This window comes from Dipodomys ordii, unplaced genomic scaffold (genome assembly GCF_000151885.1).
Source record: "Dipodomys ordii isolate 6190 unplaced genomic scaffold, Dord_2.0 Scaffold143, whole genome shotgun sequence".
NCBI lineage: Eukaryota > Metazoa > Chordata > Mammalia > Rodentia > Heteromyidae > Dipodomys > Dipodomys ordii.
In genome coordinates this window covers 1,962,211-1,983,208 of record NW_012267359.1, presented here as the reverse complement: position 1 = coordinate 1,983,208, position 20,998 = coordinate 1,962,211, and the positions used below count along the sequence as shown (strand labels likewise).

General features: G+C 55.6%; 1 protein-coding gene across 1 annotated transcript in view; it reads right to left on the bottom strand.

The window, feature by feature from the left end:
- Positions 1 to 829: 829 nt before the first annotated feature.
- The window catches only part of Srrm3 (serine/arginine repetitive matrix 3), a 24,909-nt gene continuing 4,740 nt past the window's right edge, over positions 830 to 20,998 (bottom strand). Inside the window, exons 3-14 of the mRNA XM_013031770.1 lie at positions 18,666 to 18,797; positions 18,510 to 18,590; positions 18,237 to 18,266; positions 17,777 to 17,839; positions 17,598 to 17,633; positions 15,604 to 15,654; positions 14,627 to 14,731; positions 14,256 to 14,433; positions 3,879 to 4,186; positions 3,460 to 3,684; positions 3,157 to 3,294; positions 830 to 1,058 (exon numbers count right to left, since the gene is read on the bottom strand). Of these exons, the coding sequence (XP_012887224.1) occupies positions 830 to 1,058; positions 3,157 to 3,294; positions 3,460 to 3,684; positions 3,879 to 4,186; positions 14,256 to 14,433; positions 14,627 to 14,731; positions 15,604 to 15,654; positions 17,598 to 17,633; positions 17,777 to 17,839; positions 18,237 to 18,266; positions 18,510 to 18,590; positions 18,666 to 18,797 (1,576 nt within the window). The remainder of the gene's footprint in view (positions 1,059 to 3,156; positions 3,295 to 3,459; positions 3,685 to 3,878; positions 4,187 to 14,255; positions 14,434 to 14,626; positions 14,732 to 15,603; positions 15,655 to 17,597; positions 17,634 to 17,776; positions 17,840 to 18,236; positions 18,267 to 18,509; positions 18,591 to 18,665; positions 18,798 to 20,998) is intronic.

The window sequence follows — 20,998 nt, the reverse complement described above, 5'->3', positions numbered from 1 at the left end:
AGGCCTCCTCTGGGCCCCAAAGCCCACTACGTGTTATCCTGGGCCTGCTGCTGTCCACTCGTGTCCCAGCTGCTGGCACGCACAGCATCTTGGTGGTGCTAATGACCTGTCCCCAATGCTGCCGAGCCCGCCCTGGCCTTCTTGGTCATCTGACAGAGGATTCTGTTTCATACTCACTAATGGCTGCCCTGTTCTGTCCCTTCTCCTGACCCTTAGACTCAGGGTCTGATGCAGGCATGGTCTGTGTCCCTTGCCTCGGGACCCAGCAACAGAGGCCTGGGCCTAGGTCTTGGGTAAGGGCCAGGGGAAAGGCTTGGGGAGGCCAGGGGGGCAGTCACCAGCCCTCAGCCAGGGGCCTCCTGCAGTCAGCTTGGAGAGCAGCGCACCAAGGGTGAAGGCCCCTCTTCTGTCTAGCTTAGATCCGGCTTGCTGCGCCACCTCCTGGTCCACCCAGTGAGAGAGAAAGAGAGAGAGAGGTGAGGGCACTGTGAAGTGGGAGTGCCTGGGTCCCGCTGAGCTGCGGTGAAGTGACAGCACATGGTAGCCTGTGCCATTCAGCAGCGAAGGCCTGAGAGCAGCGCGCTGGGCATGGAGCAGGCCAGGAGGCAGGTGACCCCTGTGTTCCAAACGGCTCGTTGTTCCTGGACACTGGTGGGTGGGTAGGCAGGAATTGGGGGCAGGCACCCTCAGGTCCCCCACCCTCAAGGTCCTCCCTGGACCCCCTGCCCCAGGCCCTCTTGGTAACAATGGGGGGAGGCAGCCCCTTCCCCCAGGTCTTGGGTATTGACCTCTCCCTGTGCCAGGGGGTCCCAGCTGGGTCTGTCTAGACTCAGAACCCTCCGCTCTCTGAGCTGCTCCGGCTGTGGTAGCTGGGACTGGGGGTCTGGGAGGGGCTGCGCGTGCGGCTGCGGGTCCCACGACTCCGGCTGCTGTAGCTTCCATGGCTGTGGCCTGGGCTGGGACTGCGGCTGTGGCTCCTGCTGGAGTAGTCACTGCTCAGGCAGCTGGAGGAGGAGGAAGGACTGGGCCGGTAGTAGGGGATGGGACGCTTGCGGGCACTGTGGGGGAGAATAAGTTTGATTACAGGCCACCCAGGTCTCTGACCTCTGCCTGTCCATGGCTCTCTCCCATCCCAGCAGTGGCCAGGGTTCCTTGCCTGTCTTCCTGGAGGCCTGGCCGTAGGGACACACCTACCTGGGGTCATTTGTTAATTGCACATGGATTATTTTGGTTCTTTCCTTGCCAGTCTTCAGGGAAGAAGGCCAGGTCTCTGCTTGATCTGAGACTAAAATCTTAGCATGAATATTTCAGAGTTAGGCCTTTGAACTGTGGCTCTCTTGATCTCTGCCTCCTGAATAACTGGGATGACGAGAATGAATAAAACTTTTTTTTTCTGGTCCTGGAGCTTGAATTCAGGGCCTGGGTACTGTCCTTGAGCCTCTCTGTGCTCAAGGCAAGCGCTCTAACACTTGAGCCACTATGCCACTTCTGGCTTTTTCTGTTTATGTGGTTCTAAGGAATGGAACCAGGGCTTCATGCATGCGAGGCAAGCACTCTACCACTAGGCCATATTCCCAGCCCTGAATAAAACCTTTATTGGTGTCAGTACTGAGCTCAGGGTCTGAGAACTGTCCCTTAATTTGTTCACTCAAGACTGGTGCTCTTCCATGTGAGCCACAGTTCTATGTCTATTTTTTTGTTTGATGGTTAATTGGAGGTAAGAGTCTCATAGACTTTCCTACCCTGGCTGGCTTAGAACCAGGATCCTCAGATCTCAGCTTCCTGAGTAGCTAAGGATTACAGGCATGAGCTACCAGCACCTGGCTTGAAACTTTTAAAAATAGACACACACCAACCCAGCCCAGCTGTGGCCTGGTCCTGCTTCTCTGTCCCCTATGGAATTGAAGGCTTAGGCCTGTCAGGTCATTCAAAGAGAACAGGAAGAACCCTGGCCCCTGCTGCTCATGACCAAGGCCAGTCCCAGTCCCAGTCCCAGTCTCAGTCCCACTGGGACTCAGCTACCTCCCGCTGGCCCTGAGTTAGTGTGAAGGCAGGAGGCTAGGACCCAGAGAAAAGAAATTAGTTAAGTGGGCAGCAGTGCCCCACCTGGTGTTAATTCTGAGAAGAAAACAGGTATGCGTTAGTGGGAGGAGGAGGCAGCCTTGGGAGGGGGCCTGGTGGAAGATGGGACATCTGGCTTGTACTATCTTTAATACTGGATGGGATGGGGGGCAATGCCCTCTCCCTTAGAGGCCTAGATCAAGAAGTGCTATGAGGAGCTAATTTGAGAATTGGATGTTGTTGGAGTTGAAACCATGCTCGGGAACCCCATTCCTATTGCACATGTGTGGTAACTGAGGCCCAGAGCAGTAGTTCAGAGGCTGCAGGGCAGGGCAGGGCGGGGCAGAGCTGGGTCCTGAACTCTGCCCTCGATCCATCCAAGGTTTCAGCTTGAGTTACACAAAGGTGGAAGGAACCTATCACTGATTTCCACCAAACCAGCCACTCCCAGGGCACAGCCGCCCTTAGGCCGCCCGTGCCCCCTCCTCCAGTCCCCAGGGGGCTGGGCAGTTAGTGAGAAAAGGAGAGGCAGAGGCAGATAGATGGAAGGCTGACCAGAGCCAGACCAGCTCACACGGGTGTCTCCCCCGCGGCCTGCGGGGAGGGGTCCACCCGGCCCCCGGGCCGGCCCCAGGCCACTCAGCAGGCTGGACCTTGAGACGAAGGAGAGAAGGCAATGTCAGTGTCGACGGACGGGTGTGGAGAGACTGACCGGCTCCAGGGATGACGGGCTCCACGCGGTCCAGCAGAGTCCGGGACACCTCCCTCCCCCGCTGCCCTTCTTCAGCAACTCCACCGCCACCCTCCCCGCCCTTTGCAGAAGCCCCGCCTCCGAGCAGGACGCCCCGCCCTTTGCGGAAGCCCCGCCTCCTAGAAGGCCGCCCACCCCTTACGGAAGCCCCGCCTCCGAGCAGGACGCCCCGCCCCTTGAGGAAGCCCCGCCTCCTATCAGGACGCCCCGCCTCCGAGCAGGACGCCCCGCCCCTTGCGGAAGCCCCGCTTCCTAGAGGGCCGCCCACCCCTTACGGAAGCCACGCCTCCGAGCAAGCCCCTGCGGACAGTGGTCCTCCCCCCAGCCCCCGCAGCCCCGGGTACCTGGTGATGCGCCGCGGCTCCATGAAGCTCGGCGAGTCTCGGCGCCGTTTGCGGATGGGCGAGTAGCTGCGGGACCGGCGCCGGGCGCGGGCGGCCTCCCCGTCCGCGTGTCGAGCGCGGCCTTCGCCGTCCTTGTCCCTGCAAAGACCCACCCGAGGTGAGCCGTGAGGCCGCCGCCCCGAGCCCCGTCATCCCCACCTCCCCGCGGCCTCGCACCCCGGGCTGGGCTCCCCATCGCCCGCACCCCGGATCCAGGTCTCCTTGTCCCGGCCCCTCGCCGGCCGCCGCGTCGCGGGCACTCACCGGCCGAGCGCTTTCTTGGGCGACGGCGAGCGGCTGGGGCTGCGGGCCCGCTTCTCTGCGGAGCGCGAGCGGGATTTGGAGGGCGACCGGCTAGAGCTCCAGGAACGCGGGTGCGCGCCCGGGCTGCGCGACGAGCTCTTTCCCTCCGGGCCGCCACGCCTCCCGTGAGGGCCCGGGGACGGCGAAGTGCTCACGGGCCGAGCGCGCGGGGGCCGCTCCTTCGTCCTGAAGAACCGGGCACAACGCGAGCTCAGAGTGTGTGTGGGGGGCTGATCAGTGAACGGGGACGGGGGTGATCGATAAATGAGGGGGTGATCAATGTATGGGGTCGGGGAGGGTGGTCAATAAGCGGGAGCCCGGGGTGGGAGGGTGATCGATGGACGGGGCCCCGCGTGGGGTGGGGGCGGAGACCGGCTCACCGTTTCCCGTGTCCACCGTGGCCTCGCTCAGAGCCCGGTTCGGGCCCGGGACCCGGGGCGCCCCTGGCGGAGTCGCTGCTGGAGCGGGCCCTGCTGAGCGAGCGCGACGAGCCCCGGGGCGGCGGGGGCCGGGCCCGCCGGCGGCCCCTGCGACGGGGCGCGGACGCCGAGGACCGGGAGCGCCGCCGCCGCCGCCGCCGCCGCCGCCGCTTGGCCTCCGTGCCCGCCGCGCGCGGGGTCTGGCTGTCCTTGCCCCGCGCGGGCGGCGTGGGTGCGGCGCGGGCCCTGGGCGAGGGCGAGCTGGGCTTCTAACGGGGAGAGAGGCAGAGAGGGCACGGAGGGGCGGGAGGGAGACGGAGATGGGCAGGGAGGCGCCGGGAGAGAGCGAGGGGGGCGGAGAAAGGAAGAATGGGGGAGAAGATGATGGAGAAGCGGAGGGGAGAAGATGATGGAAGGGGGAGATGATGGAGGAGAGATGGAGAAGCACAGGGGGGAAGAAGATGGAGAAGCAGAGGGGAGAGGATGATGGAGGAGAAATGGAGAAGCACCGGGGAGAAGAAGATGGAAAGCAGATGGAGAACGAAGAGAAGATGGAGGAGAGATGGAGAAAGGGCAGGTGATGGAGGAGAGATGGAGCAGCAGAGGGGAGATTGGACCAGGCAGAAAACAGACCCAGAGACAGAGGACGGACAGGTGCAGGGTGGGGTGGGGGGAGAAAAGGGAAGAGGGCTTTCACCAGGCCCAGGTGCAGGCCTCTAGCATCGCACACACGGGCCCCGAGCCTGCCCTGCCTCTGCCTCGCTTAGTGTCCACCTTCTGGCCTCGACAATGCAGCTCATGCAGGGGTCTCGGCATGCAAAACACAAGAGGGACGGAGCAGTGGGGGTGGAGGCTGCAGGGGATGGAGAGGACTCCAGGACGGGCACCGGGGCTGGCACTGCCCCCTCCCGCATGGGACGGACGATTCCCGGCAGAGAGAAGAGAGAGGGCGGCTCAGGAAGGCCAGACCAGGGCCAGCCCTCCAGGCCAGGCTTCCCCTCCCCCCCCAGCGCAAGGGGGGTGGGCACAGGGGATGGAGGGGGGGTCACACGGCACACAGAGAGGGGGCGGGGCGGGGAGGGACAACTGAACTGAAAACTCAACCGAAGAAAGGAGGAAAAACAGAAATAAAAAGAAAACAAAAAAAACAAAACCCCCCCAAATGTCATTAGATACTAAAATCAAAAACAATGATCTCCTGGGGAACCTGACATTTTTTTTCTGTTAATATATATATTTTTTTTCTTTGTTTTGCAGCCCTATGGAGAGCTCAGGAAGTGTCAGTAGCTGACCCGACTGTCTTTCTGTTTCTCTCTTTTCTTTTTATTTTCTTTTATTTTTCTTTACTTTTTTTTTTTTTAGTTCTGATTTGTAAGTCCCTCTTGGTTAACGTCCACTTACCAATAAAGTGGTACTTCCTCCTTTAGTAGGTAAGTTGTGTAAAAGAAGGGAAAAGTGTGGTAGCATAAGTTCATCATTAGATTCACAAAATGCAAGAGAGATAGAGAGAGAGAGAGAAAAACGCAACCACCCCACTCTAGGCCTGAGGAGGCCACTCTGCCTCTGGCGGGAGAACCAGCAGGACCCAGCTCCCGGGGCCTGAGCTGGTGCCTCTTGGCTGATGGCCAAATAGAGATGCCAAATATTTATTTGTCCAAAAGTAGAGTTAGGACACAAAGATTAGGATACAGAAAACCAGAAAGGGTACCTGGTATATAGGCTGGGAACCTTGAGCCTGAGAACCTGCCACTACCTCACCAAGGGACCCCTGTTCAGCCACTTTCCTCAATCTGGGCCTCAGTTTCCCCATCTGCAAAATGAGTAGTCTGGCTTAGCTTCCTGATGTCTCTCCTCCAGCATAAATATTCTAGAGTCTGCTTGAACTCTGGCCCCCCAACCCCCAACATCCTTCCTTGCGCAGAACTGATCCTCCTCCTTCCCATTCACAGACATCTTGTCAGAGCTGACACTACTTTTATCTTTTTTGGTAGTAGTGGGGCTTGAACTCAAGACCTTGCCTGTGCTTAAACAGGTGATCTATTACTTGACCCATGCCCCCACCCCAATGCTTGCCTTTTTATAGCTCTGTCCCCTCCCCCTCTTCCAGTCACCACCAGAAACTTGACATTGCACACCACCAGGGGTATTTGATGTCTGATTCAATTCCATAACCTCTGTTTTTAGCATATAACTTGACACCTAGTAAGGCCTAGATATCATTTATTGAGGAAAGAAGAATTTGCCTCACAAGGTCCAGGGCCAAGGCTTGTGATTGGCAGCTGATGGAGCCAACACTAGAACACTAGACGCAGTGTTATGGCCTAAAGCCTATGGGGCCATGACAACCAGTGGGAACTGGCTGTCCATTTGGGGCCTGGGCAGGTTACAGTCGGCAGAGCAGATATTATCTAGTATCCAGATGGCTCTCTAAGTATCACTGACCTTCTTGATTCCCAGTTCACCCCCTTGCTCTAGGCCAGGAGAAGCAAAAGATTGAGTTGTTGAGCAATAGCCCCTTTGAGATGGCTGTCCCTTGGTGGGTCAATATCCCCAGGAGATCCTTGACTTCCTGCCAGTAGATGACCAACACCTCATAGGTGGCCAAGCCCCAGCCAAGGTTCTCTCATTCAGCAAATGAGAGGGACACCTGTAGGATCGTCAAATTTGTCCTGTGCCCAGGGTGGTCAGTGTCAAGTAAACAGACACCAGGTGGGGGACCCTCAGGAGCCACGTTAACAGAAGCTACCTCCTCAAAGAAATCCCTGGCTTCTCTGGTCAAGGGAGGCAACAAGGCCAGCGGACAGAGTGCTACGCTTAGGAGTCAGGACTCTGATGTGTGGTTCCTGTCCAGAAACTGGATTGGAGCCACAAAGGGATGGGCAGTTGGGGGAAGAAGACCAAGGCCATGAAAGCCCTTCACACAAATATGCAAGTCCCCTTTTTCCATCATCTTGCGCTCAAAGTGGAGTAGAGGGATTGGAGCAAGAGGTCAGGGTTGGCTAGGCTGTTCAGGAGGGTTAGATCTGAGGATTGTGGTTCAAAGCCAACCCGGGCAGCAAAATCCATGAGACACATCTCCAATGAACCACCAGAAAACCAGAAGTAAAGCTGTGGCTCAAAGTGGTAGAGCTCTAGCCTTGAGCAAAACAAGCTCAAAGACAGCACCTAGACCCTGAGTTCAAGCCCAGGACCGACCCTCCCGCCCCCCCAAAAAAGAGGTTTGAATTGGATAGTTGCACACCCCTATATGGTAGTGCCTCTAATCACTGAAGTCTAAGTTCCTGGGCCAGATCCCCTGGGCTGAGCTTCTTCCTGGCTAATGTGTCTTAAAGTCTAAACTGTATACCATTCTTATCAAACTCTTTCATTAAATTCAAGGCAACTGGCCTACCCCAAAGTTAAGTTTTCTGTTAGACCTTCTGGAAGGTCCCTATTGAGGCCCTCTGTTTTCCCACATATCAACTGGGGATAATCAGAGTCCTTGCTGGTTGGGTATGGAGACTCATGATTACCTTATAGACTAACAGGGTCAGAGTGGGCAGGAAGGTCTGAGGCTCTATAGAGGAGGTGTCCTAAGGCCCAGGATGGCAGAGGATTGGTGAAGGTACTTCTGGGTAAGGTGGCAATAAAGCTTTCCCTAGGGGAAGACTTCTAAGACCATTCACATTCTTTCCACTGAAGAAAAAAGTTGTCATGAACTGGCCGGAGGTTGAGCCTCCTTCTCAACTTGGCTGAATTGCATGCTTCCCTGGAACTGAGGGGAGATCAGAGGCTAGACATTATAGAACTTCATAGCTGGGCAGGACTGTGGTATCCCGAGGCCTCCGACAGCTCTCTCGTGATGCCTGCTGTCTGTGGCTGTCTTTCCTCTCACCCAGGCCTTCTCCCTGCTCCTCCTCCTCCCTCTCCAGACCCCCCCACCATAGCCTGTCCTCTGCTCACTGCCTCCTTCCTTGCCTTTCTCTTACCTCTGGGCTCTCTCCTGTAAGGATGCCGCTGCACTCATGTGTCATGTAAGCCAGACCAGGCCTGGTGTCACGGCCTGCTTTCCACCTGTCCTTCCTACATTTTGTTTAGTTCTCACCTGAGGGGCGGGGCTTTGAACCCAGGTCTGCCTGGCACTGAGGAGGAGCTCGGCCAGAGTTGGCTTAGTGTAAGTATGAATGAATGAATGAGGAAATGAGTGAATGGGTGAGTTTATGAAGGAGAGACCTCACTTGCCTCTGAGCTTGGTACTGCTTGCTGGTTGAGTTTTATTTTGGCTTTATAAAAGGTTTTTGAAGAGTTCTGTAGAAAAGACAATGGAAGGATGTAGGACAAAGAAAGAATAAGATACTTGCTTTGGCTCCCCCTCTGTCCCTGGGGCTCAAGACACCTGCCTGCCTTGCCTGGGTCTTCTCAGATGGTCCAGGAGGACCGAGCTTCCAACCCCCCATTAGTTGAGATACCTCTCTTAGACTAGCAGCACTCTCTCTCTCTCTCGCTCTCTCTCTCCCTCTCTCTTCCTCACCCTCTCTCTCTCCTCTCCCTCATGCTCTCTCTCTCTTTCCCTGATGAGCAGCTTCCTCATCTCCTTCCCAGCAAGCATCACCAGGATTACCAGAACATTCTGAGCCCATGAACACCCCAGGAATAAACATGGGGTGAGGAGATGTAGCTAGACCATCTCTTTCCAAGTTGGAGATGGAGAGTCACCTGGACCTGTAGCTGCTTCCCAGTGAGGCAGAAAACAGCCGAAATGATGGGGAAGATGGCATCCTCCAGGGCCCGCTTCAGGCCCCTCTGTGCGACTAGATGAGAACTGAGCTGGGAGCCATAAGTCTCAGGACTTGAGCCTGTTTTTGTCTCAACTTCCCTACTGGCTGCACTGATGGACACCACTAAACTGCCCCAATTCAGAGATGGAAAGATGTTAGAGGTTTGGGGGAAGCCCTGGCCAGGTTGGGGAGTAGCCTAGCTTACCTGTTCCCTGACAGGCAAGCTAAGAGTCCACCCTACTCCCCAAATCTTGACTGAGAAGGCCCCCAAAGTCCAGTGCCTATTCCTACAGCACCCACCAACATACCCCAAAGATGCAACTGTGAGGCTCAGTCCTATTCCAGCGAGTGCTCCCAGAGTCCAGCACCTTCTGCCCCTAAGCTCCACCCTGCTGCCAGGCACAGTTGGCTCCAGGAGTCTGATGGCCTCTTTGTTCTGACCTCAGCCAGAACTTCCTCTAGTACATGGAGGCCAAGAGGTCCAGCACAAACCCCTCCCCCCACCTATTTATTGCCCAGGTAAGTCCTGAGGGTCAGGGGTTCAGGGTAACCAAAGCCCCAGGGACTGGCAGGAATGAAGGGTAAGGGGCTTAGCAGCTACTCCAGACAACAGAAATCAAATTGGCCCAACCAGAGCATACAGTTCAAGTTCAAGACGGACACAAAGTTGGAATGCTAAACCACACAGAAATGCATTCGGACAACAAAATGAGAAAGAAGAGGGAGTGGAAGAAGGCTAGTGGGGGTGGGAGAGGAGATGGAAAGAGGAAGGGGAGAGGAGGAAGGAGGGGGAAAGATGAACCAACAAAGTTGTTGCAGGTCGGGGGGGCAAAAGTGAAGAAAAATCAAAGGACAAACCAAGAGACACAGCTTTGTAGCTCATTTGGAGAGAGGGCAAAGTTACAAATGAGTAGTCATTAAAAGAAATAAAAGGGAGGAAGAGAAAAACCAGAGAGAGAGAGAGAGGGAGAGAGAGAGAGAGATCCACATTCAAACCAAGCAGAGTGGCAGGGCTTATCTGAGATGGAAGCGAGCGAGCGAACACTGGATTTGGGGTACCTACCTTCTCAGTGGTCAGGGACAGGAATGCAATAATAAAAAAGAAAAGAAGGTCTCTGCATTGGGAATGCAGGATGGGGGCAAAGACAGCGACTCTAAGCCAGACTTCCCTCTAAGCCAGCAATTGGGCAGCCAGTGTGCAGCTGGGATTTTTCTGGTCTCCCCCCCACGGCGGGTGTGGGGGGGTGGGATGGGATTCTTGCCCAGACATTTCTGTTTACTTTTGTTTCCTTTTTTTTTGGTTTAAATTTTGAACAACAGGCTCCAATAGCAAAGCTTTCCTTAATTCTTTACACAACCAAAAACAAAACAAAACAAAACAAAAAACCCTCCAGAGGGCATGCAAGAAGCAGCTGATGAGAGGCAGAACTACAGGGTGGCTAAAGAGGGACTGGTAGCATGGGAGAGAGGCCCATGGCAGGAGGGAAAGAGATGGAAGGGGAGAAGGACAGACAGACACAGAGAGAGACAGACAGAGATGGAGACACAGAGGGAGAAAGAGGAAACAGAAGGACAGGAAGCATGACAGAAGGAAATAGGCATAGAGAGGCAGGAAGACAGACAGGTGGATCCAGACAGAAAGAAGAAAGCAGTTTAAATGAGGTCAGGGAGAGGGGAAAGCGTGTGTGTGTGTGTGTGTGTGTGTGTGTGTGTGTGTGTGTGTGTGCGCGCGCGCGCGCATTTAAAAGGGAAGGCAACCAAATGTACAATTTGGAAAGGAGGAAGGGCGGAGCCATCCTCCTGAGTGACCCTTGTGCCACAACTTTAGTCACTGTTCTTGCCTGGGGAAGGGAGTGTGGAGGCCTGGGACGGGACAGGTCAGGAGTGTCCCACTTCTGAGGCTGCTTCCTGGGTGAGCAGGAGACAGCCGAAAGGGGAGGAGACCTGGTATCCTGCCTCAAGGGCCTACCATTGAGTCTGCTCAGTGAGGCTGGAGGAGCACTGAACAGGGAGTCACAAATCTAAGGACCAAAGCTAGGTTCTTCACCAACCTCCTGGAGGAGATCCTGGACCCTTCGGGTCATCCTAGGCTGCTCATTATGTTAGGAAATTTGGGTCAGAGAAGGGCTTTGCTCATAAGCCATCTCTGCTGCTCTTACCAAGTGTCTTACCACTGAGTTCATAACAGCTCTTCCTTGGCATTGCTGATGCGAGAGCCAGGACAGGTGGGAATACTGTGTACCCTTTGGTGTGGCCAAGTGCTAGGCTTCAAAAGGGCAAAGCTAGCACCAGCCTGTGCTTGTGGAGGCTTGCCAGGAGGCCAGCCAAGGTTCCAGGTAACACTGCATTTAAGAACCGTTCCATGAAGTCTGCTGGTCAGCAGCTCATGGCTGTAAGGCTCCTTCTAGTAGGGACCTCTGAGAGTCTGTGCTTGCTCAGTGCCAGTCTATCACAGTGCTTTTGCCATTTTATCTGCAGATGCACACAGGTGGGGTGGGGAGACTGCTCAGAACCCCAGGGTCATTATTCGTTTCTCCAGATGGATTTCCCTGCATGTCTATTTTCCCACAGGTCTCTCTGCTCCACAGTAATAACCATAGCATAAGGACCACCAGTAATTTGGACTTCAGCAAGGAAAGGCCCTGGTCACAGGGAATAGGGAATCATGCATGGGCATCTGGAGGGTCTCTGTGGGGAAGGAAGGCATCTTCCTCCTCCTCCTCCTCTCAAGTCCTTGTCTTCCTGGATGTCTTCCCTTCATTTGCTATCTCTTTAGAGAGGGTCTTCACATCTGAGGGCTGGGGTCTACTTTGCATCTTCCTCTTAAAAAGCTGTGCAACCTTGATTGAGCTGGTCACTGTGTATCTCTGGACTGTAGTGTACCCTTCTGTAATCCCAGAGGGATTTGCTGGGAGCCAGTACAATACAGAGCCAGTGTTAACACTAGGATGCTGAAGGGAGTGATTAGCTGACCCCTTCACCCATCCCCATCATACTTATCCATATTTTATTGAACTGAATTGAGCAGTCTCAATGAGTGGCTTTTGGGAAGTTCCCTGCGTGAGTCAGGAAAAGTCTCTTCCCCTCTCCTGCATGTCCTGGCTTCTTTCAGGGTTCTACACAGACTCAGAAGCAAGGAATTTTGTTGATTTAAAAGTTGAGACAGTTCCAGGGTGCCCCAGGGTTGAGGAATTCCTAGTGGGCAGAGTTATCTTCCCTTTTAAATTCTGATTCCAAAGAAGGGAAAGTTAAGTATAGAGAGATGTGTATATGATTAATGGTCACTTGAAACTGAAGGAAAAAAATCATCTCTGCATCAGGAAGGAAGGTTCCCATAGTAACACACACAAAAGCAAAATTCTAGAACAACACAGAAGATGGGGGGGGGAACTCGGAGAGTTTGCATTTCTGTACATAAAAAAAAGGGAAAAATCATGGAAAGAAAATGCCAACAAAAACAAAATAATAGGAAAAATGACATAAATGTCCCCACCCTCTTCCCTTGCCAACTAAACAAGAAATGGAATCACAATATTACCACGTTTCAAATGGGAGGCTAAAAAACAAACAAAAACATAGACGGGGTTAAAAAATGTTGAGCTTTTCTTTTTCATTTGTTTCTTTCTCTCTCTTTTTCTTTTTAAAGGTAGCATCCACCCCCAATTCTTTTGCCCAGACATTTTTTTTGTTAATGGCCAAGCCTGTGATACCCCAGTCCCCTCCTCACCTCTCTAGATATGAGAATCAACCTGATTTAATTCTTCAAAAATCTTTTTTTTTGCCAGTCTGAGCACTGTCCCTGAGCTTCTTTTTGCTCAAGGCTAGCACTCTACCACTTGAGCCACTTCCAGCCTTTTCTGTTTCTGTGGTGCTGAGGAATCAAACCCAGGGTTGCATACATGCTAGGCAAGCACTCTACTACTGAGCCATATTCCCAGCCCCTCTTCAAACATCTTTTTCAGGCAAAGAAGAGGATCTAAGTGCATTTTAGTGACTCAACATGTTCAAGGCCCAAAGACATCCCAGGGCCTGAGGGTTTGGCATAGGATTTACATTTGTAGGCAGGTTCCATTTGGGGGAAGAAGACACAATGAAGGTGCTACGGAGGTACCTTACCCCGAGGAGGCCAGATGCTAGGTGCTTTTCCCCAACTGATTCTCATCACCAATCTATCTAGATGTCTTTGCTGTTTTTGTCTGATCCTTGCTACACTGAGGGGACAGAAAGGAACCTACTTTCAGGCCTGGCTTGAGAGAACCTGTGATTCTGGGTCCCTCTGGAGGCCCTAGAAAGGCGTGACACTCAGGAGAAGATGTTTGCAGCATCCAATTTAGGGCTCTGCATTCAGGCAGGCAAGGGTGGCCACACTCTTTGGGGTTGGCCTGTGGGTTCTCTTCCATTCCCAAGACAGACCCAGGGACATCAGTGTGATCCTCCCCAAATGGCCAACCACACAACAACCCCCGCAGCCACCCCAGTAACCTGGCACCCTTTCTAGATGGGAGGATATAGAGACAGATCATGCCCTATGAAAAACTCGAGACCAAGAAGCCTTTTGTCAGCTGCCCTGGACTTTCCTCTCTCAGGCCAGGAGTAAGGGTATTTCAGAAAAGAAAGGGAATAAAGGAAATAGCCAAAAATAAAAATGAAACTGACCAACACATACATGTCTGCTGGTGAGGCCTGGCCTCAGGAGGGGCAGCTCCCCTGCTCCTGGCTGATGGTTCTGGGGACAGTCTGCAGGACTCCCCATCCCACTCCCAAGCTCATCCAGTGCCCTGGTGCACGGCAGCTCTCTCTCTCTCTGATGGGCCTCGACCCCATACGTCATGACCAACAGACAAAAAGGGTCTGAACCCCCATCCGCATGGGGAAAGGCTGCTTTATCACCACCACCGCCTCTGCCTGCAGGTCTGGAGGCTAATGTGTCCCCCTGGGGTTTTGAAGACGATGGAGGTGTGGAGCTCCTGCATGAGGGCGCTGGGAGGCAAGTTGAGGGGGGCAGGCTTTGGGAAGTGGCCGAGGTGGGGGGCACCGTCCAGGTGTGGGCAGTGCCTCAGGGCTGAGAGACAGGGAGGGGAAAGGCTTCGAGAGGGGCGAGGGCTGTGTGTGTGTTGGGGGTGAGGTGCTGAGGGCCTACGTGGCTGCTCGCCTCCAGCTCCTGTCTGCCCATCCTAGCGATGTCCACACCCAGTCCCCCCCAGTTCCCCTGGGGGAAGCAGGCGGCCTTGGTTCCTTCCCAGCTATGGCCCCACCCCCACCCCGTCGGCCGCCCTCCACTCTTCACTTCTTCACCAAGCGCGAGGGTGGGTCAAGTCTGCAGCACCCCTCACCCTGCCGCAAAAACTAGGGGACCCCACGACCGACCAGGGACTTGCAGCCACCGACGCCCTCCTCGGGTGGGCGGAGACTGAAGCCCCGCCCCCACGACGCAAGGCCCCTCCCAGTGATGTAAGAACCACACCCACACGCTATGCCCCGCCCCGTGACGCGCCCGAGGCCCCGCCCCTCCCCGTCCCCGCTCGCACGCGCGGCGCCCACCGGCGCGAACCCTCTGCGAAGCCGAGCGCGGCGTACGTACATCGGGCGGACTGTGCGCCGAGTCGGGGCGGTCGCCGTGCGCTCCGCTTCGCTGCCTGCCGCCGCCGTTCTGCTGCGGCGATGCCCATCCGCTGCCGCCCGACGGGGAAGGCGACCGGCTCCCGCTAGACCGCTGGCTGCCCGTCCTCCGCGCGTAGCCTCGGTGTTTGGGGCTCAGCCTGGGGTGGGGCGGAGGGGCGCCGGCGTGGGACGCCCCTCCGCAGACCGCCCCGTCCCCCACCGCCCGGCAGCCCCGGGCCGGCCCGCCCAGACCTCCACGGGGGCTTCCTCTGCGAGCTCCCCACTCCAAAACAGCACAGCGACAGAAGCCCAGCCGGGGGGCACCCCGGGCCCTCCGGGGGCCCATCCTACCTGCCCGGCGATCCGGAGTCAGTGCAGGGAGAGGACCCCGAGGGGCTGTGGGAGCTGCCGCTGCTGCGCCGGTGGAGCCTCCGGCCCGGGGACTGTGGGTGAGGCCTGGCGGGAGCAGGGGGAGTCAGCCTGAACATAAGCTCTGCTCACCTGGCTCTGGGGTTGCCCAACCTGCCCGCGGGCATCCAAGTGCAGGCCTGATGTCTCCTACAAAAATCATCTAAGCAGGGCCAGGGCCAGGGCAGCACGTGGGTCCCTAGGCCTGGTGAGAGTTTGGAAAAGGGCTTTCTCTTCAGACAATCCCAGCCTCCAAAAACATGCTCACCTCTCACCTGCTGCTCTCCTGACAGGTGTGGGAGTGGGGGGGGGGGGAGAGGATGTGGCTGGGAGTCACAAAGACCCCAACTATAAAGAGCCCCAGACTAAAAGAGAGGTAAGGGTCCTGAGTTCCAATTCTAGTTCTGCCACTGGTTCACAGAAGCTTCTGGCTTCCTATCCAGGTCTTAACGCTTACTCTGGGCAAATATTTTTTGTGTGTGTGCCAGTACTGGGGCTTGAACTCAGAGCCTAAGCTCTGTCACTTAGCTTTTTCGCTCAAGGTTGGAGCTCTGCCACAGCTCTGCTTCTGGCTTTTTGGTGGTTAATTGGAGTTAAGAGTCTCATGGACTTCCCTGTCTTGGCTGGCTTTGAACCATGATCCTCAGATCTTAGCCTCTAGAGGAGCTAGGATTACACGTATGAGCCAATTGTACCTGGATTTTTTTTTCTTTTCTTTTCTTTCTTTCTTTCTTTTTTTAACGATAAGGTCTCACTATGTTGCCCAGGCTGGCCTGGAACTCTCCATCCTCTTTCTTCAAGTGCTGAAATTACAGGTGTGGTCCACTATGCTCATCCTAGGGAGTTGTGTCTAAAGGCCTCATTCTGGGATGCTAAAAGGCCAGGTTTGCAGGGAGGAGATGGGGTAGGAGAGTGCTCACCTCTTTCTCTCTTTGTTCTTTTCTTTTCTTTTGCTCTTGGGACTTCGAGATCTACGGAAGCAGAGATCAAGTCTGATTAGGGCTGGGTGGATAGGGCCTTGGCACCCAGGAGCCATGCTGTGTCCATGTATGGACCTGAGATTTGTTCTTTCAGGCCTAAGCCCTCTGACTGGCAGGCATCTGCCCATCCCTCCCTGTTGAAGAGGGAGGGATTTGCAGGTTGAGCAGCCTAAGTCCTAAGCTCTGGCCAGATAGGAAGATGACTGGCCCTTACCTATGACATCATTATTGTGACATCTCCTGTGTGTCCTGGGCCTCCTTCTCTCACACTGACCAACCCTGGGCCAGCTCACCATGGATTTAGGGAAGAAATGTGTTCTTTCTTGGTTTTGTTTTTGTTATTTTGTTGGTAATAGAGATTGAACTCAAGGCTTCCAGCTTCCTAGATAGGCACTCGAAGGCACTCTACCACTTGAATCATGCCTCCAATTCTTGAGTCATTTTTCAGATAGGGTCTAATACTTTTTCTCAGGTTGACTTGAGGCCTAGATCCTCCTACCTACTACTTCCTCAGCAGCTGGGATTACAGATATGTGCCACCACACCCAGTCCTATCTCCCTGCTTTTAAGTGATTCTTCTGTACACATGTCTGGGGCTGCCCCTCTTCCCTTACATCTGTCTGGGGGCAGATTCCAAAGCCTCACTCCTTCTGCCTTTGACAGAAGGATGGTGAAGCTTCTGATTGGGCCTCAAGAGCCCCCCCTTCCCCAACCCTCTCACTAGGCCCTGGTCCCACCAGATTCCTTTACTCCTTCTGAGCCAAAATAAGAAATTCAAAGATGCACTGACATGTTCTTTCTACTGGAGCAGAATGTGTGGGGCAGGCCTGAGAGGCTGAGGGTGTGGGCTCTAAAACTGGCAGCCTTTTTCTGGGGTTCCCCAAAAGGCAGTTCGAGCTCCGGCCCTTTCTGGCAGAGGCTCTGTGCAAGCAGATGGCTACCACTGGGGGGCAGTAGAGACCCACATTAACTCAGACACTGGATTGGGGGGGAGAAGGGGATGATCTAAACTGAGGAGACTGGAAGGCAAGATTAGGTGTTCAGTCTCTGCTTCTACCTAGCAGGTGGCCTCTAACAAATTTTCATTACGGGGAAGGGGCTTTGGACTCTGCCCCTCTTCAGGGCTAATGGGAGGTGGACTAGAGGGTCCAGCTCCAAAGCTGTTTCTGAGAATGTGATTGGTCCATGACTGTCTCCCATGCTGGGCTTTCTACTCTGGAAGCATCCTTCTGCTCCACTCTGCCTCTACCCCAGTCCTCCTTCCTCTGGTATGGGGCTTGAACTCAGGGTCTTGAGCTCTGGCTTAGTTTTTTTTTTTTTGTTGTTGTTCAAGGCTGATTCTCTACCACTTGATCCACACCTCCACTTAGAAATAAAATAAATGAGAAATTAAATTAGAAATAAGGGTCTCAGATTTGTCTGCCCCATGCTGGCTTTGAGCCAGGATCCTGAGATCTCAGCCTCCTAAGTAGCTTAGAATTAGGCATGAACCACTGGGGCCCAGATCCCAAAGAGTTCTGAATAAGTCACAGTCTGCTTGGGGCCTCTTGTGGTCTAGCCCCACTTGGGTGAAGGCCAGCTCCAGGCCTGGCCATCATGCATGTTGGGGTCTGGCACCTACCTCCAGGAACTCCATCACTAGCTGTAGTCTGCTGACCCTGTCTCCTACCCAGTGAGACTCAGCTCTGGGAGGCCCTGTCTAGCATGTCCCTTTCTCTGATAATTCAAGGCCCTTCTATCTGGGAAAAGAGCACCCCCACAGCCACCCCCAGACAGTGCACTAGAAGTTTCTAGAAGTTCTTAGGGCCACCTAAGACTCCTGGGGCAAGGCAGGGTTTGTAAACATGGTGTGTGAGGCTCTGCTTCCCCCACCTGGAACAGAGACTCCACCCTCTCCATCATCAGCCTCCCCCTGCTCTGCAAGCTCCACTTACCTGTGCCGTCTTTTCCTCCGAGACCCAGAATCAGACCTGGAGGGTGAGAAAGAGGCCTGAGCCTGCCTGGGGTGGCCTGGCGGGGTGGGGTGGGGGTTGCTGATGGGCACAGCCCAGGACCTAGGCCCAGGGTGTGCAGAGGAGGTGGCAGGGCAGGAGGGGGAGGGAGGAGGGAGTACCTGTCTCTGCGGTGCTTCTTCATGCTCTTCTTCTTCTTGCGCAGGGGTGAGGTGCTCCCACAGCTGCGGGCACAGGGGTAGCTCTTGTGAGCTAGCCAGGCAGCTAGGAATCCCTGACATGGAAGTTGGGAGGGGCTCCTGCCTCCCCCATTGTATGGGTGACCCGAGGCCCATAGGTGAGGCTGGCAGGGAGTAGTTGATGGTGCTGCCCATGTTGCCCCTTGTCACCTTTCCCGAGCCCCTTGGCATCATGAACCATGGTGGTTTCAAACCTGAAGGTTAGAGGCCCCCAGTGGTGGGATTTCTGGTCTTGATAAGCAAAAGCTGGGCCCCTGTCTGTGTGTAGAGTCGACGCCCTGGGGTGCCCAGGTCTCTTGCTCCTGGAGGTGGCCCTGGCACCTGCCACCCACTGCCACCCTCTCCCGGGGCCCCAACATGCCCTGCCACTCTCCTCACTGACCTGCACTCCGACTCTAGTCTCCTCTTTTTGCTGAGAATGGATGCCAGGGAGGAAGGACAGAAGGACAGGGTTAGTCGGGGTTCTAGAGGGCACACTAGGACTGGGAATGGAGGAATTTGGGATGGGGTAGATGCGGATGGGGCCCAGTGAAGAACACCACCCGTGGGGAAGAGGGCACTGTCGGTGGTCCCTGGAGGGCTTGCGGTGGGGGGGGGGGAGTCGACCTTGGTGGAGAGGGGCCGGGCTGGGGCTGAGGGTCCTGGCCTGTCTCACCGGCTTCTCCGGTGGCCGCCCTTCTTCCTCTTCTTCTTCTTGGGTGGGGGCGAGGTGGAGCTGCTGGACCAGTGCTTGGTCCTGGGGAGAAGGGTTTGGGGTGAGCGGGCATGGCCCGCTCTGCCCGCCCCACCCCTGGCCGCGGCAGCCGCTCACCTGTACCCCCGGTGCCCGCGGTAGCAAGCGGCCGGGCAGCCGCAGTCCTCGGGGCCCTCGTCCTCCTCTTCGAAGGCCTCGTACCCCAGGCTGGGCTCGGCGCCCTCGGCCAGCCGCGGGGTCTCCGCCAAGCTGCCGGCGACAGGGACGCTGACCACCCGGCACCCTGGGCCGCCCTGCACCCAGAGACCTGCAGGGGGAGCCCTGGGGGGCCGGGAGGGAGTGGGGATCTGCGGGACGGTGCCCACACAGCCCCCAACCTTCTGCGGGGGAGGGGATGTTTTGCAAAAGGTAGGAAGGAGCACCCACACAGCCATCTTGGCCTTCACCCTTGGGACCCCTCCTGACTCCCCTCCCTGCCCTCCATCCCCTTCTGAGCCCTCCCAGAGCCCCGATTCTGATCCCTGCGTCCCTAGGCCCCGCTGCCCTTCCTGTCCCCCTTCCCATCGCTAATCCCTTGTCTCAAAGAGCCTCTTTCCCCTGCCTTAGGGGCCCCCAACTTCACCCTTGCTCCCCATTTTGTCCTCTTCCACTCCTTTCCTCTGGTTCTCAGCCTCTGAAATATTCATAGCTTCTCCCCTCCTCACCCTGCCCTCCCTTCTGCAGCCCGAGGCTCCTTTCCTGATGCCAGCTGCCTCCATCAATCACGCGGGTGGCAGGGGGTGCAGGAGGGTGTGGCCCCTGCAGCCTCCAGGCTCGGCATCCATCTCTGAGCTTCCAGTGTTCTCCGCAGGGACCCCCACCTCCTGCCCTGTGCCTCCTGGCTATCTGTCCCAGTGGCTCTTCTTGGTTGCTCCCTCCCTTACTGGGCCTAATGCAAGAGCATCCAAGCCCCAGAGCAGCCCTTACCCCATTCTGTGTGCTGTGTGACCTGAGTCTGCCACTCCCTCCCTGAACCCACCTTGCAGTTGAGTGGGGATTGAGAGGTGGGAGGATTTGCGGAGGTAGCAGGTGCTGGGCAGCCTCCTTTTCTATTGTACAAGTTTAGAAGTGACCTCCACAGCTCAGGCTCGGGGGTAGTACGCCCCAGGGTGGTGGCCTCCATCTCCCAGGTCATTAGGGCTGGCTTCAGGAGAAGCCCCTCCCTTCCAGGGGCTGGCCCCCCATCTTACCCTTCCCTCGGCCTAGGAGGGAGCCCAGGGCTTGGAAGGCCAGGTGTCAGGATACCAGCTTTGGAACACACAGACGGGTGTGAAGCCAGGCATGACCAAGCTGGCCGAGCCTCAAGGTTCTTACTCTACAAGGAGGAGGTTATCCTAGCTTTGGGCAGAGGATTAAGGGAGATTGTTGTGAAGCTCCTGGCCTAAGGCCTGGCTGTGACTGTCATCCCACACGTGGTGGCCGTTATCGGGCAGCTGGCCTCTGACAGCTCTTGAATACCACTAACTCCTCTTCTAGGGGAAAAGAGGCTGCACTTCAGAGGCAGAGACTCTGCAACCTCTGCCTGGAAGACCCATTCTGGCCTTCGAGGAAGGTCACAGCTGCAGAGTAAAAAAACAATTACATCACAGTGGTAGGGCTGAGAACTTAGCTTAGTGGTAAAATACTTGCCTGGCATACGTGAAGCCCTCAGTACCATATACACAGAAAAAGCCAGAAGTGGTACTGTGGATCAAGTGGTGCAGTGCTTCCCCTGAGCAAAAAGAAGCTCAGGGAGTCTGGGAAGGTGGCTCAGTGGTAGAGCACTTGCCTTGCATGCATGAGGCCCTGGGTTTGATTCCTCAGCACCACATAAGCAGAAAAAGCCGGAAGTGGCGCTGTGGCTCGAGTGGTAGAGCGCTAGTCTTGAGCTGAAGAGCTGAGGCACAGCACCAGGCCGAGTTCAGGCCCCACGACCAACAAAATAATAATAATAAGAAGCTCAGGGACCAATAATGCCCAGGGCCTGAGTTCAAGCCCAGAACTGCCCGACCCCCTCCCCCCCAAAAAATCGGTGTGGTAGTGCACACCTGTAATCCCAGCATTTGGGAGATGGCAGCAGGAGGATCATGAGTTCAAGGTCAGCCTGTGCTACATCCAGCTGGGGATGTAGCTCAGTGGTAGAGTATTTGCCTAGCCTGTGCAAGACTGTGGAGTAGCAGGGAGGAATTTCTGGGGTGATGGAGAGATTCCATTCTCCTGCCCCCACAGAACCAAGCCGCCCCCACCTGCTTCAAACCTTTTTTATTTTTTTATGTTTTTCTTCTGTCTACTGGGGCTTGAACTCATGTCCTGGTCACTTTTTCACTCAAAGCTGGCACTCTGCCACTTGAACCACAGCTCTACCTCTGGTTTTTGTTTTTGTTTTTGGGTCCAGTCATGGGGCCTGAACTTTGGGCCTGGGTGCTGTCCCT